General features: G+C 40.8%; 1 protein-coding gene across 5 annotated transcripts in view; it reads left to right on the top strand.

Moving 5' to 3' along the window:
- The window catches only part of LOC309629719 (cyclin-Y-like protein 1), an 83,181-nt gene extending 68,052 nt beyond the window's left edge, over positions 1-15,129 (top strand). For 3 of the 5 annotated variants that reach the window (XM_082394187.1, XM_082394184.1, XM_082394188.1), the window contains 3 exons: positions 158-324; positions 3,599-3,761; positions 5,306-9,157. In XM_082394187.1, coding sequence (XP_082250313.1) covers positions 158-324; positions 3,599-3,761; positions 5,306-5,422 — 447 coding nt within the window. In that variant the 3' untranslated portion in view covers positions 5,423-9,157. Of the gene's footprint in view, positions 1-157; positions 325-3,598; positions 3,762-5,305; positions 9,158-13,776 lie in introns of those variants that run through there. The other 2 variants (XM_082394186.1, XM_082394185.1) reach the window with 2 other exon arrangements.
- The last annotated feature ends 3,733 nt before the right edge of the window (positions 15,130-18,862 follow it).

Below are 18,862 nucleotides of genomic sequence, written 5' to 3' on the forward strand. Positions count from 1 at the left end.
TGACCTGGCCTCTGGCCTTGGCTTGGCTGAGCAAAGTCTTTGTAGAACCTAGGAATAAAAGGGGTGTCAAAAAGAGATGAAATCTGTCATTCCTAACAATTCTTATCACAGCACTTAAACTGAACTAAAATCAAAGATCAGTGCTCTACTTTTGCAGGTTTACTTAGAAAGGCTTTTAACTTATGCTGAGATCGACCTTTGCCCCACTAACTGGAAAAGAATTGTTTTGGGAGCCATTCTTCTTGCCTCCAAGGTTTGGGACGATCGGGCTGTATGGAATGTGGACTACTGCCAGATCCTCAAGGACGTTACAGTTGAGGACATGTGAGTTTGTAAGGTTACCGTGAACTTTCTAACCATTTTCCAGTACCTCATTTGCTCTCATAAAGTTTACATTTTTAAGAAATGTTACATTTTAAGAAAGGTTACCTTGTGCAGAGAGCTGAAATAGACATAAAATTACAGACTTCTTTCTATCTAGCTGTAGTATAACAATTTGTATTTCCCCTCATTAATTGGTAGGTCTTGATGTGTTATTGTTGTAATATTCTGCTTGATAAATTGAAATTATTTTTCTGGTGGTTTCTGCCAAACATTTTACAAGCTCACTACCAGAACAACATGGTACAGTCAGTAACTTGACAGCTTTCTTAAAGCTGTCTACCAGGTCCAGTCCATTTTTAAGGGGCACATGCCTGGTCTTTGAAGCAAGTGGCCACTGTTAAGGTCTTAGGGCCTCTAGACTACTGACAGGTTATAATTTCAACCTGAGTCACACATTGTGTATGTGCTTTTGCTGGTCTTTTTCTCCTTTTTATCTGAGGTTCTGTTGTTACAGAAACTATGATGTACAGGTAGCCACATATAAAGGTTTCAGATCCCTGTGTTCCTGTCTCCTCCCCTAAAGTCTGCTGAGTTAGGAAACACCTACCTCTCAGGTAGTCCGGGAAGCATCCCTGGGGCCTCCCCCAGGGCACTCAGCAAACACAGCGGCACTTTGTGGGGCCTTGAGTTAACTAGGCAGGTTCTCCTCACAGATGGCACGCTCACATTGGCATGAAACGCCAGGCTTCCAATCTGGCTCTGGTGAAGGGCCCCAAGGGTGGGAAGCAGGATGAGCCAGAGAGGTAATTCCAGCAGACTCTCGAAGTGCCCGCTTGACAGTGAACCTGTCTTTGTGGGTGGCATTCAGGAAAATGGGAAAGGACACCTCTTGATTATATTGGACAGCAGAGGCCGATCAAGATGGCAGGCAGGGGCAAGAGTTTGTTTTTGTTACCTTTGCCCCTTACTCTAGATAATTCACAATTACCAAAGTGCATATTTACAGCTGAAGCGAGGAAAGTTGTGACTAAGAGAAGGGACCAGTGACTGTCAGTAGCTGTCAAAGTGGCTTTTGGTGAAAATGCCCACTTTGGTGGTCATGTAAACCAGGTGGTCATGGTGATATTGCTGGTAGCAATCTTAGCAAACAGTGTAACAGCAGATAAGGAATTTGAAATGAATAGAAGTACTTTTGGAAGTTGCAGAAACTAAAGTGACGTTGACCAACACTATCATCAGTCTTTAAACTGGTCCCTTGAAGGAAGGAAAATCTGTAATCGTGAACACCATCCCTGCCATGATGGCAGCTGAAATTTTCTCAGAATCTGCAACTGAGCTGACTGGGGCTCTGGTTCCAGGTACAACATCCGAGAACATGCAGGGAAACGTGTGGGTGTTCATAGACATTGAGCCCAGGAGCATTGGCGGCACTGTCCAGCTATGAAGAAACTAATTCTAAACAACGCTTTTCTGTGTAGAACGGAGAATCACCAGGAGTTATGTTTATAATAGGCTGCTTTTGTTTATGATCTTTGGGAGTTGGAAAGCATTACAACAAAGTGTTTAATACACATTTGTTTCATCCCTCTGCTGTTGACTACTATTTGTAATGGTCTCATTTTGAGTCTGAATTGAAAAATTGCTGTCTATCAGCTTTTCCTTAAAACTTTCTAACATCTCTGTGTCTTGTTAAATATATATTTCCCTTCAAAAGAGTAAGTTAAACTGAGCAGCTGCTGTTCAGACAGTTTGCTGCGCCTGTAAGTGGTAGGCTCTTCAGCCACCTAGCCATTTAAAAACAGCAAAAAACACAGAAGATGCATATTCTGTAGGCATAATGCTTTTCTTCAGTGATTAAAGCTCTATTAATAGACATGTTAATCCTATGAAGTACTGTATTTCCACACAATTAAAATGTATTAGTGGAGAAAATATAAAAGGGATAGTGAAGTGCATTTATTCCTGTAGTAAATTAAGTCCTGATTAGCTGATTATCAAAACATTATCTGATTTACATTTCTATAGACTTCTGGCCGTATGAACAGGAAATGAATTTTGGAAGTAGGTTCAGTTAGGTTTAAAGTTCAACAAATGAGACACCTCATTTCTGCTCATACTCTGCTCTCCATACAGGAGAACATGGAGCATTTGTTGATTTATCCAATGGATAAAATATTAACACTTTAAAACCAGGAAACCAAATGTATTGTAAAATAAGCCACTTGCATGTTTGTTTGGGTATTTATCATTTTTATATAATCAACTCTAAAGTGATTGCTGTGGAAAGTGGTAAGATTTACTCTAATTTTATATTTATTTACTTAAACATTTGGCAAGCAAATGGCTGGATATGGTCATATAGCAGAAGCCTGCTCCCAGCACTCTACTTTCCCACTTCATTGAATTCGCCCTCTGTGGGCGTGTGCAGTCTGTCCTGGCAAGGGGCGGTAGGTCTGAACATTCTGGGCTGCTCTCCTAACACTGGGGGAAACAACTGCTCTATCAGAGGTCGTATCGTAAAGTGGGTTTAGTCTAGCTGAGACATAATCTTACTGCCTTCCTAAGCTTAAAGAGTGCATCCTGTCCTGTCATGGTGACGACAACTCACCCTAGTAAGGTTTTAAGGTGAACAAAAACTTGCATTATGCCCTTTGACACAGCCCCATGCACGGGGTGGGGGTGGGGGGATTCCCTTTCCCATCGAATGTAGCTTATTTATTTATTTACTTGAGATGAATCCTTGTTGCCTCAAGAGTTTTCCCCCCTCAGAGATGATAGCAGTGGCTCTCGATGGATCCATTTTGTTGCCGTGGTGATGTGCCCACTCCTTTTGTTGGCTCGTCTCTACTTCAGTAAGCCCCTTCCTGTCATCAGCCCGGTGAAAATGTCTGCAAGTTCTTCAGAGCTAATAAACAGCATACATCATTCCTTTCATCTGATCACTATAGCGGGGCCTTGTGAGTGAGTGTGGAGCATGAATCGTACAGCTGCACTAATGGAACTCTGAAGAATGAGCCCCTGAGTCAGCAGCATGAGTGCATAAGAGGGCCATAACCTCTTCCCCCTTGTCCCAGACTCAAAGTGCTGGGACGCAGAAAGGACCACAAATAGCTGTACCTTGTTTGAACATTAGGGTATTAATCCAGCTGGGTAGCCATTATTTGTTTCAAAACAGTATTTAGAGCCATCCTAGTAGCTCAGAATGGTATTTTTGAAGATAGCCCAGTTGACTAAAATTGTCCTGTGTTGGTTTTGTCTTCTCCTCCTCCCCCAGGAATGAGATGGAAAGGCACTTCCTGGAGCTACTTCAGTTTAATATTAATGTTCCTTTCAGTGTGTATGCCAAATACTACTTTGACCTTCGCTCCTTAGCAGATGACAACAACCTGAATGTTCTATTCACTCCTCTTAGCAAAGAAAGAGCACAGAACTTAGAGGTAAGGCTGTGAAATCACTAACTGGGGTTTTCTGTCAGCCACCGAAGCCACATCTGTAGCTAAATTATATTAAGCAGTGATTAGGAAAATGGAAAGCTGTTAACAGTTTGAAGAGCTTATTGACCCGTTGGCATCATATCTCCTGTGTCTTTTATGGTTTATACAGGGATCCCACATTATAAAAAAAAAAATTGTCTCTTCTGTAACCATAATTCAGAATACTTTAAATCATATTTAATCTGTTCTTAATGGTTTTCCATTTGAACCTCTACACTTACATATAACCATACATGAATAATTTCTTAAAATTGTATCCCTAATCATATGTACCTACATAATCTACTTACCACTCTTAACTGTCTTTTTTTTTTTTAATAATTGATGTTTTGGACTATTTCTACTGTCTTGATATTTTTAATAAATAAATAAATGTATTTATTTATTTATGGCTGCATTGGGTCTTCGCTGCTGCACGCGGGCTTTCTCTAGCTGCGGCGGGCGGGGGCTGCTCTTCATTGCGGTGCGCAGGCTTCTCATTGCAGTGGCTGCCCTTGTTGCAGAGCACGGGCTCTAGAGCGCAGGGTCAGTAGTTGTGGCGCACGGGCTTAGTTGCTCCTCGGCATGTGGGATCTTCCCGGACCAGGGCTCAAACCCGTGTCCCCTGCATTGGCAGGCGGATTCTTAACCACTGCGCCACCAGGGAATTCCCTCTTAACTGTTTTTTACTCAGCTTGCAGTTCGTGTGTGTGTGTGTGTGTGTGTGTGTGTGTATGTGTATCACAGTTCAGTCCCATGAGTTTATTAGACAAAGCATCCGTGGCTAACCTGAGAGACCTATACTTGGAAGGTATAATGTGGATTCAGATACTGGCTGTAGAAAGTACATGAGTTTTTAATATAAATGGTAACGTACATGGAACAAAGTAATACTTATGGCTTATGATTTTTGGTGGGTATACAGCAAAATTCACAACTGAAATGAACACATTTAAAATTGATACTTTCTGTGGTACCTTGGTGGTACTTTAGAATAAGATGTTTTTCTACCATAATTTATGTGCAAGTGAAATAGCACCTTTCAGCGCTTGTCATTAGACCTCTCCTACCTTCAGCACATACCTACCTGATTAAAATTTTCTTAGAGTATGTAATAACTAATGAAAACTGAATAGAAGTTGAATAGCTGAGTAAACACTGATTTTGCCCAAGTGTATGTCCATTACGTTTAAGGATCACGTGTGTAGGTAACAGATGATATTGCTATTAGGAGCCTATCATTAGGAACCCAATTTTTAAGTAACTCTAAGTTATTAGGGCAAGTTACCCCTTGCCCCAGCAATCTAATCATAGCCCTTAAAGGTTATTACCTTAGGGAATTGTCAGTTAGTGTAGATATCAGCTATCCAAAGTAGCAGTAACTATGAACTATCTAAACGAATGTAGATGTGTGGCTTATCAATGATGCTTTTTTTGTTTTTTTAAGGTCCGAACATTTTTTTTTTCCCCCTAATTATACCTATGTTCTACCTGATTGACTTTCCTAGGCCATTTCCAGATTGTGTGACGACGAATACAAAGACGTGTGTAGAGCTGCTATGAGAAGGTCTTTCAGCGCTGATCATTTCATTGGTATTCGGCGCTCCAATGCCATCCTCTCTTAAGGGAGAAGTGAGGGGTTGTAACATCATAAACCCCTCGAAACAAGAACTGGAGAAATATCACCTCTCCTGCTCAGAAACCAGCAAAGTTAGTATTTTCACCTTAAAGAAAGACATTGAATTCAAGAGACTCATGGACAAGCGAAGATTATGCTCATAGGAAAGAACGGGACCTCGTCAATGTAACACGCTCTTCTGTCCTTTTTATTGTAAACAGAGTTACAAAAACCACTCCAAAGCTAAAAGCTCCCAATCCATGCACAGATATCTGCTCCCAATCCACGCACAGATATCTGTGAACTATGTGAGGTTTTTTAATTAATAGCTTAAATTTTTAGACTTTAAAGACACTAACTATATAACTTCTATGTTTTTCTTGCCTCACTGTCCCATAATGCTGCATATTCCTTTAGAATCAGTGCAGTATTACCATCAAAAAATGGGACTCCAAAAAAAAAAAAAGAAAAAAACAAAAAAAAAAACAAAAAAAAACAAAAAAAAAGAAAAAAAACAAAAAAAAGAAGAAAAAACAAAAAAAAAAACAAAAAAAAAAACAAAAAAAAACAAAAAAAAGAAAAAAAAACAAAAAAAGAAAAAAAACAAAAAAAAAGAAAAAAAACAAAAAAAAACAAAAAAAAAGAAAAAAACAAAACAAAACAAAAAAAAAAAACATGGGACTCCTAACAACTCATAAAGCCAAACTTCAGAACAGACTGTTGTAGCATCGTTAGGTTTTGCAGGGTTCTTCCTCCCTACTATATCATTGAAGCTGCTAGTCATTATTGGCAATCAATTTAAACCAAAAAGCTGCTGAATAACACATGTCATCCAAATTCTTTGCAGGCAGTACTTATTAGCATATTAGCATGTTTGCGATCATAAACAGAGAAAAACAAAACAAAACAAAAAAAAAAACAAAAAAAAAACATGGGACTCCTAACAACTCATAAAGCCAAACTTCGGAACAGACTGTTGTAGCATCGTTAGGTTTTGCAGGGTTCTTCCTCCCTACTATATCATTGAAGCTGCTAGTCATTATTGGCAATCAATTTAAACCAAAAAGCTGCTGAATAACACATGTCATCCAAATTCTTTGCAGGCAGTACTTATTAGCATATTAGCATGTTTGCGATCATAAACAGAGAAAGAAAAAAAAAACAAAAAAAAAACAAAAAAAAAACATGGGACTCCTAACAACTCATAAAGCCAAACTTCGGAACATACTGTTGTAGCATCGTTAGGTTTTGCAGAGTTCTTCCTCCCTACTATATCATTGAAGCTGCTAGTCATTATTGGCAATCAATTTAAACCAAAAAGCTGCTGAATAACACATGTCATCCAAATTCTTTGCAGGCAGTACTTATTAGCATATTAGCATGTTTGCGATCATAAACAGAGAAAGAAAAAAAAACAAAAAAAAAACAAAAAAAAACATGGGACTCCTAACAACTCATAAAGCCAAACTTCGGAACAGACTGTTGTAGCATCGTTAGGTTTTGCAGGGTTCTTCCTCCCTACTATATCATTGAAGCTGCTAGTCATTATTGGCAATCAATTTAAACCAAAAAGCTGCTGAATAACACATGTCATCCAAATTCTTTGCAGGCAGTACTTATTAGCATATTAGCATGTTTGCGATCATAAACAGAGAAAGAAAAAAAAACAAAAAAAAACAAAAAAAAACCATGGGACTCCTAACAACTCATAAAGCCAAACTTCGGAACAGACTGTTGTAGCATCGTTAGGTTTTGCAGGGTTCTTCCTCCCTACTATATCATTGAAGCTGCTAGTCATTATTGGCAATCAATTTAAACCAAAAAGCTGCTGAATAACACATGTCATCCAAATTCTTTGCAGGCAGTACTTATTAGCATATTAGCATGTTTGCGATCATAAACAGAGAAAGAAAAAAACAAAAAAAACAAAAAAAAACATGGGACTCCTAACAACTCATAAAGCCAAACTTCGGAACAGACTGTCGTAGCATCGTTAGGTTTTGCAGGGTTCTTCCTCCCTACTATATCATTGAAGCTGCTAGTCATTATTGGCAATCAATTTAAACCAAAAAGCTGCTGAATAACACATGTCATCCAAATTCTTTGCAGGCAGTACTTATTAGCATATTAGCATGTTTGCGATCATAAACAGAGAAAATAGGTTATTTCCTTCTATTGGGTCCATGCTGCATTTCTTGTTAACTATAATGGTGCTTCTGATTTTGTGATGATTTTCCTCTTTGTTATATACTTGTATTAAAGGATATTTTCATAATTCCAGCCAACATGGTGGTCCAGTAATTAACAAGCCGGTGATGAAATAGAAGGTGTCCGAAAAGTCACAACAATTTTAAGCTTTAATATAATGTGCTTAGATACTCCAGAACACTGTCGCAGAAGTATAAATGCTAGACTGGCAAAACATCACTTGAAACTTTAATCGAATTTCTTCTAAACTCATTTACTTTTGTACATTTTAAACATTAAGCTTTTATTTTTTTATTTTTTATTTTTTTAAATTAATTAATTTATGTAATGGCGTGTTGGGTTGTTTCTGTGTGAGGGCTTTCTCTAGTTGTGGCAAGCGGGGGCCACTCTTCATCGCGGTGCGCAGGCCTCTCACTGTCGCAGGCTCTCTTGTTGGGGACACAGGTTCGAGCCCTGGCTTGGGAAGGCCCGTGAGCCACAATTACTGAGCCTGCGCGTCTGGAGCCTGTGCTCCGCAACAAGAGAGGCCGCGATAGTGAGAGGCCCGCGCACCGCGATGAAGAGTGGCCCCCGCTTGCCACAACTAGAGAAAGCCCTCACACAGAAACGAAGACCCAACACAGCCATAAATAAATAAATACATAAATTTTAAAAAATAAAAAATAAAACAATAAACGCTTAACGTTTAAAATTTACAAAACTAAATGAGTTTAGAAGAAATTCGATTAAACTTTCAAATGATGTTTTGTAAGTTTGTGGCATTTATACTTCTACAAGTATCAAAGCTTAAAATTGCACTAAGACTTGAGGGGATACCTCCCCTCCTCTTTTTAAAATAGTCCTTTGCAAGGCTGGGCTGCTTACCTGCTTGATCACCTAAGTTTCTTTTTTCTAGATTTGGTAAAGGAATTATGAACAACAGTGTTAATTCACATGTAATAAATTGAAAGGAACTGGACCCTAATAGTAGGGACAGGAGAGTAAGTGATACGAAACAGCTTTTCTATCCTGTGTGTTAACCTGGCTGTAGGTGTCTCACTTCAAGTTCTATTTAAGAGGAAACATATAAACCTTAGGAACCCTTACCTCAGGCTTTAAAAGGCAGGGAGGTCCAGTAATCAGTCTTTTTGGAGATTGGTAACGATGTCACCTAAACTTGAAATATTAAAAAAAAAAAAAAAAAAAGTGTTCTCAACTATGTGAAATCTTTCTCCTCCTACCTTCTCAAATGTAATCCTAGGAATTTTGCCTGCAAACAAAGCATTTCTGGGCCAGAAGTACTTTCTCTCTTTATAGCAAGGCTTCACATTATACTGAGTGCTGCAGGTTCCATCATTTTTAAGGGACAGAGACATAAATGATAAATTATGGTATATAAAATACTACAATCTACCACCTCAAAAAATATTGTTTATGGAGTTTGGAGCTTGGAAATTCAAGTACTGATTGCAGTTTTATTTTGAAAAGAATGCTACAACTTATGTGGTTTTTCTTCCTCATGTTTATATTAAAAGAAAAGCTAATAAACTCTGTTTTAATTAAAATATATGGCTACTGTGTTTGTAACACTTCTCACTATTCACATAACATTACAACTCTGCCTAACTCAAATGTTTTCAGTCAGCTCTGATAGTCGGGCCTTAAAGCATTTTCAAACTAACCATTCATAAGTTGTTTTGACCCCTGCCTTTAGTTAAGATGTAGACATTTATTTCTTCAGCTTACGCTCTTTTCAACCTGAAGATAATCTAGTACACTTAAAATCACTGGCTACAGTGCTCAGTGGCATAATGCATTAGATGGCATTTTTGAATTGTTTGTTACGGTGCCAAGATGGAAATGCACATTGAAAGATAAAAGTAGGTAAATACACAGAGAAAGGAATTACAGGAATACTGTAGAATCAGAACTTGTTGTTTGAGGGTTTCAAGCAATTGAACAGGAAAGAAAATGGAAGAACAGGAAGCAGTAGAATTGTGGTTGCTGTTAAGAGGGTGACTTTTAAACAAGCCACGTAATTTGACTTTAACGTGCTATTTCACTTAACATTCAGTTGGAAATATACCAGATCTCTAAAGTTTCTTTTAGACCCTAGCCACTGCACTTGAGCAATATTCCATCAGTCCTGATAGTATTGCCGTAGTATTTCATCCACCTTAGTTACCTTCCTGAGGTCACATCTTTAACTTTGTTCTTGTTAAGTTGCTGATGAGGAGAAATGATCTGATTTAGTACAGAAGGGAAAAAAAATCTATCACAAGTCACTGTTTATATCAATAGTTTGCACCGCGTAGTAATATGCCAGTTACTAAGCAGAAATGCTGACATATCTCGAGTGGTCGAAGGTTTAAAAAAAAAAAAATTGGGGGTAGGAACATTGGGCATGACTGTAGCTTCAAGAACAAGTTGGTAGAATAAGGGGAATCGCTAAAAATTGCTTTTCCCCTTCAGCTTTAATTCTAGAGGCAATACAGCCATTTTAATAAATGGGAAATTGAGGCAACTTAAGGTAAAAATTTAAACATCACAAAGTAGGTTCTCCAACAAATATGGGGCATGGAAACTAGTTATTAAGAGGGTGGCAACTATGGCATTTTTTTCCAGATTTTTATACCGAGGAAGGGTTTGTTCCCTAAAGTAGTAAGACTATAAAAGAATATCTGACTACCTGAACTCAAATTTTACTTTTTCGCTTTTTAAAAAAAATTATTTTTCTCTATTGGAATACTGACATCTGTGCAATTTTAACTCTGGTATACCGTGAACTGAACTTTATTCTTTACAAGGAAAAGACAAAAGTTTGAAATGTATGTTTGAACCAAATTAAATTGCCATTTTTGTATGTTAAATTCATGTGGTTGACCCTAAGACAACTTCTTAGGGCCCAGTGTTTCTGGTTAAGAGAAATTTTTTCCACCCTGTATCAGATTCCATCATGACCCTATTCTTTCACATTTACTCCTAATGTACCCTGTATGCCCATTATTGAAATTCAACAACACTAAATCCTAGTTTTACAACAGGTCAAATTTCATTTCTTAGTTTTCCCATTCTATAAAATATACCATTCCTTGATTTTTGAAAAATGCTGAAGCCAGTATTTACTGGAAAACAATTCACTCTGTATTCAGGTTATGCAATGTTTTTGGAAATGTTTACCTATAGCGTGTAGATTAGCTAAAATCTTTCATCACCCAAGACTTCTCTCTAACCACATGTAAAATGACTACGACTGTTCCCTCACCCAGAAGCCGCATTCTTGAGTATAGAGCTATTTGGTAAAGCACTTGACAGCTGGTAGGGGCTCTCCCAGGGGTAAGTGCTAATTTCTATGCAGAATCTGTAGATTACACCCAGCATCTATCAAGTTAAGGATTAGATCACCTAAAATCTTAACTGTTAGCCACTCACCAGCCTGGCCAGCCTGACACCGTGCCAGCAAGAAGACAAAAGATCTAGGAGCCCTTCAGAGACACCTGGTCCCTTGTACACAGGTGCAATCTGTTTGGCTTCTGAGGCAATTTCCACTAGTCCATTTTAAATGGGTTTGGCAGATGAGATAACATGTACTTCATGTGAAAGAAATGTTATGAATACCAGTTTATGGTTTAGGATCTCTAACATGCAGAAAGAACCAGGAAAGTGAAGTAGTATAGAAATTAAGAGAAATCCAGAGTCAAATGAAGAGGTTAATGTTCTTTAAAAAAAAAAAAAAAAAAAAGGAACAGGTTAGGTGATTACTTAACTGCTGTGAGGGCAGCTAAATAATTTGAATGTGATTAGAGAAAGTCAGTGACAGCCTCAGGACCTAAGGTCCTCAAGAATATGTCGATCTCTACTTCAAGACCTCAAATTACTCTGCTAGCTTTTTCTTACAACATCTATTCCTTCATCTTACCGTTCTCAATTCTACTGACCTTTACTTCTAGCTCCCCAGATGGTGGCCCTTTATCTCCTCACTGTGGGAACCGACTCTTCCAAACGCAGGGCATCAGTGTTTTGTCCACCTCCCACTGCCCTCTCTCAACAAGGTCATCTCAGCTTCACCCTTTGACTCTCTGCTCGTGTCCAATGTGGCAGTGCTTGATGTTGGTTACTACTATGAGCCATTTCTAAAACACTATCACCAGGTTCCAGGAAATACAGGATTTATATGGCTCACGGGCTAACTGGCCCCTTGTAATCCCCTTTAATCAACTACTTGAGCCCTCCTGTGTTCCCACAAAGTAGTTGTTCCCAATTTGCTGCACTCACTCCCCTGATCTGCCCACAACCCTAGATGTATCTCCTCAGGCTAGGCAGCAACCCCACCTTCCAAACTCCAAAACTCATTTCATCTGGCATTAGGAATAGATGCCTCACTTCTTAAGGTAACCCCTCTCATCTAAGGGAGAGGATTCCATCCCAACTCTTCAAATCAAATTTCTATATCCAACACCCCCACCACCAGGATGGTGGTGAGGATGGGGCAATTTGACCTTCCTCAGCCCTTGACATGTCCTAGTGTTTCTCAAGATGTGGTCTCCAGACCACCTGCCTCTCATGGGCTGAAAGTCCCTGTAAGAAATGAAGCTTCTCTAAATGCAATGTGGAATCCTAGAACAGATAAAGAACATCAGTGGAAAATCTGGTGAAATCCAAATGAAGTCTGGAGTTAACAGTAGTGCGTTAATGTTGACTTCTTAGTTTAACAAATGTGCTATGATAATATGTTAATATTAGGGCAAAATGGATATATCTTTGCAACTTTTCTGTAAACCTAAAATAATTCTAAAAGTTTACTAAAACAGAACAAAAAGACCTAATTCTTGGATCCCAAATTAATCTCAATTCCTGGAGCTGAAGCCTGGGAATCTACATTTCTAATAGGAACCCCAAATGATTCTTATGCAGACACAAATTTGAAAACTAGTCTTTCAATTCCCTTTCCATTCCATGCCTGAATGGCTGCTTCCTCCTTGTTTTACTTACCTTAACCTGATTGAATCTTTTAGATCCTCTCAACCCTAAAATATAAGTACTATCATTATCCCCCTTTCACAGATGAGAAAGTACTAAGATGCAGTACACAAGTGAAGTACTAAGAGCTTAAGTAATTTGTTCAGGATCAACAGCCCATGAATGATGGAGCTGGGAGTTGAATCCCTAATCAGTCTAGCTCCCAAATCTATGCACAGAACCATTCTACTTCCTCTCATTCTGTTGCACGTAAGAGCTCTGTAACTAAATCACTAAAAGAAGCATTATTACCTATTTCTCCAACTTCCTAAGTCCAACAGTGCCCCCCTTTTCCACTGGGGGGAATGAACAATGAGAAAGCATTGGGAAGATGTGCCAACTAGAGACCTGTACGGGTAAGGCACAGTGGCTCTTGCACCAGGATCCAGCTCAACTGCTGTATTTTCTGTTCTCCCAAATGCCCTAACATGTACCAATCTAATAATGCTCATAGTACTCACTTTGATGCTAAATTAATTATCTCAGGTTTACTAAGCATCTGTCCAGATTGTCAGGGAAGTGCCAACTCTAAATCAATTTACAGTTGGCCCTCCGTATCCACAGGTTCTGCATCAGTGGATTCAACCAACCATGGACTGAAAATATTTAGGGAAAAAAATTTCAGAAAGTTACAGAAAGCAAAACTTGAATTTGCTGCACACCACCAACCATTTGCATTATATTTACAACTACTTACTTAGGATTTGTACTTGGTGTTATAAGTAATCTAGACATGACTTAAAGTATAAAGGAGGGTGCGGGGGAAGATGGGAGGATTGTGCGTAGGTTATATGTAAATACTGCACCGTTTTATATAAGGGACTTGAGCATCCATGGATTTTGGTATGGGGTGGCACGGGGGGGGGAGGGAGACGACTGGAACCAATTACCCACAAATACAGAGGGAGAACCATATATCCTCTTATCTTATCTGGGTTCCCTGACTTGTATTTAGACCTTAATACAAAGTTGTGGATCTAACTGCTGAATGATGAAGTTTTGGGAGTTTCTGACTGCAAACCAGACACACACAACAACAGCAGCACTTCTAGCCAAATTGCTTCAGTACAGAGTATAGATGGAGGGTTGATAAAATAGAACACAATCTCAGGTAATGTCTCTGTTCTTATGTGTATTTTCCTTCATTTCTTCAAGTGAATCATGAAACAATCACAGGATCAGCAGGAGAAACCTATGAAGTATATTCAGGTAAAACATGTTTTCATTAGTTCTCCTTCTGGTGATTGGAATTTCTTTGATTTTATTATCAATAAAAACGTTGCCACTTATATTCAAAGTACATCCGAGAAATCTGATCATGAAGTTAGAATGCACATACCTCCTTCAGATACTCTTAGAAAACAGTGTCTCTCCATGAAAGCATGAGAAAAATACTTGTACAGCATCTTATTTGCTTTACCATTGCTTTAATGCACTTTAAAATTTATCTACATTAATTGGGAACAAAGAAACAAAAATAGACATTTCTTTGTTTTTCATAAATAACTACTCTCCATATTTGATAAAAATCTCAAAGCATTATTTTAACTTCCCACAAATATAATACATACAATTTTTTTTTTCTGAAATAATAAGGTCAGCAAATTAAGTATCTTGACACTAATATAACCACATACAACTGCTATTCTACTGACTTCCAGGAACAAAACAAAAACAGAAAACTTCTTATCAAGATGCTCTGGGTTTCCTTTTGCTAGTGTTAGGGATCTGGAATTATAATCATCTGCCAGTAATAATTTTATAGATTCTAGTTGATTGTCTACAAAGAAAATATCGCTGGCTCTGCTTTGTGAGTTCTGGATTTGACATGACACTGACAATACCGCATGGGACAGGCACTATACACACATGGAAATCAGAAAAAGTACTGAATGCCCTGGACTCGCACTACTGACTCAGGATGTGCCTCACTTGGCTCAGTAATAAATTCACCTGCACCAAACCCGTATCAAAAGTCACTAAATCTCTCGTATATATAATATATATTATTTATATACACACCCACAACACATACACACTATACATACAGTTTGTAACAACATGAAGTAATATTGTCTTCAAATGATGTACCACAGACTGAAATAAATCCTGTAATTGTCATCAAGCTGCTAGAAGCTTTTGAGAGTTCTGAGCCAGGTTACTTAGTTACTTTCATCCTGCCTACCCTTCATTCACCCTGCTTTAATGTCTTGGTAGCTTTTTCTTTCAAAACCACCCTCCTCAACCCAGGCGTATTTCTTTCCCAGGATCACTTGATTGGACTTTGGAGGCAAGAAAGGGCATGCAGGGGGAGCAGGAAATCCTCAGCCACTGTACCTCACACCTGCCTAGATTTGTGATGTTCTCTGTCCTGTTGGCCACATTCCGTGTTAGAAAGCAGTTATTCAAAGCTTTGTCCCTCCTACCCCCCTTGGTCTTTCTGTAGAGCACAAAAGTGAAAGAAGCCTCTTTAGCAGGGGTAGCAGTTCATTAAAATATACAACTACATTTCCTAGCTCTGGGGTTCCCATTCTGTACTTGAGACTGCAGGTCACGGATGCTGTTATTAAGGTGCGGTGTGGGATCCATGAGGTTTTCTCCTGGCAGCCGGTGTCAGGATTAGTGCAGCCCTAGCCCAGGAGGAAACGGCCTAATGAATACCAACTTGGAAACAGTGGTGTCAGCACGTTAAGCTTGTACATTGCTCACAATTACACACAACACACACACAGGCTTATCACTGGAAATGACTACGAGAAAACATGACAAAGGTTTGCAAGGATAAACCAATAAGGCACCAAGAATACTTATTTTCAGCCAATTTAGACAACTTCAAAGTGTGAGGTTAATAATAGAAATTAAAATGACTTCCTAAGTCTTATCAACTGATTTACTGAGAGGTCACATATTAGTTCCTTCTAAATCTTTACCTCCTAATCTGTGATGGGAGACGTTGCTTACAATTGAACCATGAAAGGGACAGCCCAAAAGCTGTACATGTGAAACTAAACTGGGCCTTAAATCCTCACTAAAATCGCAGAGCTGGCTGTGAAGAAGCTGCTAAACCACCCCACAACCTTCCATTTTATAATTGTTTTCATGAGTGTGGATTGTTTGCCTAATAAAAATAAAAATCAGAAGAAAACAGCATATGAGATGGAAATAGGGGGGCGACCATAAATAGATGGGCTTCTCTGCCCTGGGTAGCGGGAGGGGTGGCTGAGGTAAGACTTGAGGGAAGCAGGTGGGCTTCATCTTTGAGGGAAGGGAGAGGGAGAGCAGCGGTGAGAACAGAGGCTGAAAACAGAGGCAGCTCTGAGAGTTGGCCTGGACCTAGACCTCCAAATGCATTACCTGTATTGCCTCTCCTTGGCTTAGTATCCTTTGTCTTAACTGTCTTTTTTTTTTTTTAAAGTAAATTGGTTGTTCTTTTTAGGTTTGGTATGTTGCCACAATGAAAAATAGTTGTTTTAACAGGAAGAATTAAATCACTTCAACCACATCATCCCACGACTTTTAGATACATTCTGCATCATCTTTACACTCCTCCACAAAAAAAAAAAAAAAAAAAGGAAGAGGAAAAACCCAAATTAGGCACAATGACCTAAGGCAGCAGAATAATCTATGTACTTTCTGGGAAGACATGTTAACTGAGGGAAGAGGTCAAGGTGATCAGAAAAGTTCCTCATTTGAAAAACAAGAGAGGAACTGGCCCTCAGGCAGGGGATCTATTTCAAGGTTCTAAGAAGCTTCTGAACAAGTAGAGGAATTAGATGTGCAAAAAGTTCTGTAGCTCTGTGTACAAGGTTTTGTCGAATATACTGAAATTTTGATTCAGAGGATGAGTGTGTAAGAGCAGTGCATTTTTATAAACGTGAATAGCTTCTGAAAGTCCATGAAAACTATAACACGAGGCTTCTTTCCACCAGCAAAGTGCTTAAATACACTATGGAAACTATACACTTGTTTACTTAATATCCATAATGTAAAAACTGACCTGGGCTTAAATCTGACTTTTCCAACTTTGGTATAAATGAAGCGCAAATCCCTACACTTGCTGTTTTTCTAGGGAGACATCCTCAAATTTTAATTGTTTTTGCCATTTTAGCTTCTTAAATTTAGTCCCCACTCAGTCCTGATCACTGGTATTCTGCTGGCCAATGCACTGTCACCCCCTTCCCCAGTAATGGCCTCACACTCTTCTTGAATGAATGGTTAAATAGATTAGGAAAGCAAACAGAATTTTTAACAGTAAAGTATGTATGCGTGGTATGTGTACGTGTGTATTCATCAATACATAGGCTTTCATATATAAATGAGGGAATGGTTCAACAGATTAGAAAAGCAAACAGAATTCTCTAACAGTAAAGTGTGTGCTCATCACTATATAGGCTTTCTCAGAAGAGGAGGAAGAGAAAAATATATTGAGGTGGGGGGGGGGAACAGCTTTCCTTTTGCTACACTGATCCATGTTTTAAAAGCTTATGCAAGGGTGTTATGGGTCTCATTTGTTTTCAGAGGCCGCAGAGAGCAGTGTCTCGATGCTTTTGGAATATCTGGCTGTAATCTAGTCCAAAGTCCAGGGACACTTATTTTCCCCCATCGCTGCCAGTGTTTGTTCACAGGACTGCATGGTGCGCGCCCGCCGCCGCGTCCCGCCCGCCGCTCTTTTCCTCCCCTGCAGGGGGATCCGCGCTCCAGCGGACTCCTGGGGGCGGTGGCGGTTCTCCCGGGACGCGCCGGGCTCCGCTCCTCCCCCGCGCTCTAGCACCCTTTGGCCCACCTCCGGCGGGTATTGAACTGCGCGTGGCGGCGGCGGCGGCGGCGGCGGCGGCGGCGGCGGCGGCGGCGGCGGCGGCGGCGGCGGCGGCGGCGGCGGCGGCGGCGGCGGCGGCGGCGGCGCTGGCCGCAGTGGAGTCCCGGCCTCGGGCTGACTGGCCTCTCCCGCCCAGCCTGGGTCACCTGCTTCTAGTGCCCGCCGGGAGGCTCCGCCCAGGCCCCGCCCCTTCGCGCTGGGGCTCGGTTGGTGGGCCGCCCCGCCACGCTCTCCGCGCGTCCCCGCCCACTGCCCCGCGGGCTCAGCCTCTCCCCAGGCGCCCTCCGGCCCCGCCTGGAGCTGGCAGCCGAGGAGCGTGGGCCAATCGCCGGCCGGGTAGCTATGGGGGGCGGGGCGAATGCTAATCACGCCTTCTTGAGACCCGGAGCGGGAAACCCTAGCTAGAAGTCCCTCCTGAGTTCTCTGCTGGCGTCCACTGGTGCGGGGCTCACTTTCCCGTAATGTTCTAGCTTATGAACCCTAGCTTCCAGGGCACCTACCAGCTCTCCTATCTGCAGCTAAGCATCCTTAGAGTCCAGCGCTTGTTTAAAAGAACTGCTCAAAGAATCATTCTTAACCGTGGCACCTGTCTCCTCTCTGCGCTGCCCTCACCAGGTGAGCTCAAATTGAGAGAAGTACAAATGCTTACTGAGCCCCTACTGTGTGTCAGACGGCGCGTTAATCGTTCTCATCTTAATACAGGATGTCTCAGATCCTTACAACAATTCTTACAGGTGAAGAAACAGAGTTTAGAAGCATACCAAGGGAACCGAGCTAATGATAGTTCCCCCAAGAAAGCCACAACCTAGATAATCTTGTTCAGCGCGGTATTCCGACCGCCTAGCACAGAGTAGGCTCTCAAATGGCAAACCCGGGATTCGAACCGAGATAGTTGGGACGCGACAGCCACAGTTTTTACCACCTCCTCCCCCCTCCCCCCATATGCGACCGGTTATCTCCCAGGCTTTAACCTTTACTTTTGCATTTCGTAACAAAATCTTACTGTTGCGACAAGAAAGTGATTTTCTTTCTGTCTTTGGAAGACTCCAGACATGTTAGTCCTTTATCAGTTTATCGGGTTAAAAATCCAGGCAGTTCGAAGTCGCCCGCAGAGAAAAGCAACACTGGCTCCGGGCTCTGTGATGGGCAGGGGCCGGCCCCCCCCCCCCCCGCCGGGGGCTACCCGCTGCTTAGCTGCGCACCCGCGCGCCGCCGGGGATCCGGAGCGCACGGAGCTGCGGGAGCCCGCGCGAAGACCTGCTGGGCGCCTCGACCACTGGGACGCACTGTGGCGCTCTCCAGATGGGTTATTATGCTGCAAGTTTTAAATGTCCTAAAAATGCCTCTTTTCTACATGTTCTAATTAGGTTGGAAGACTGAGGTGTTTAACATTCTTGAAATTCATTCACACGCTTACAAAGAGGG

Source organism: Balaenoptera borealis (genome assembly GCF_965194805.1).
Source record: "Balaenoptera borealis genome assembly, chromosome: 5".
Lineage (NCBI taxonomy): Eukaryota > Metazoa > Chordata > Mammalia > Artiodactyla > Balaenopteridae > Balaenoptera > Balaenoptera borealis.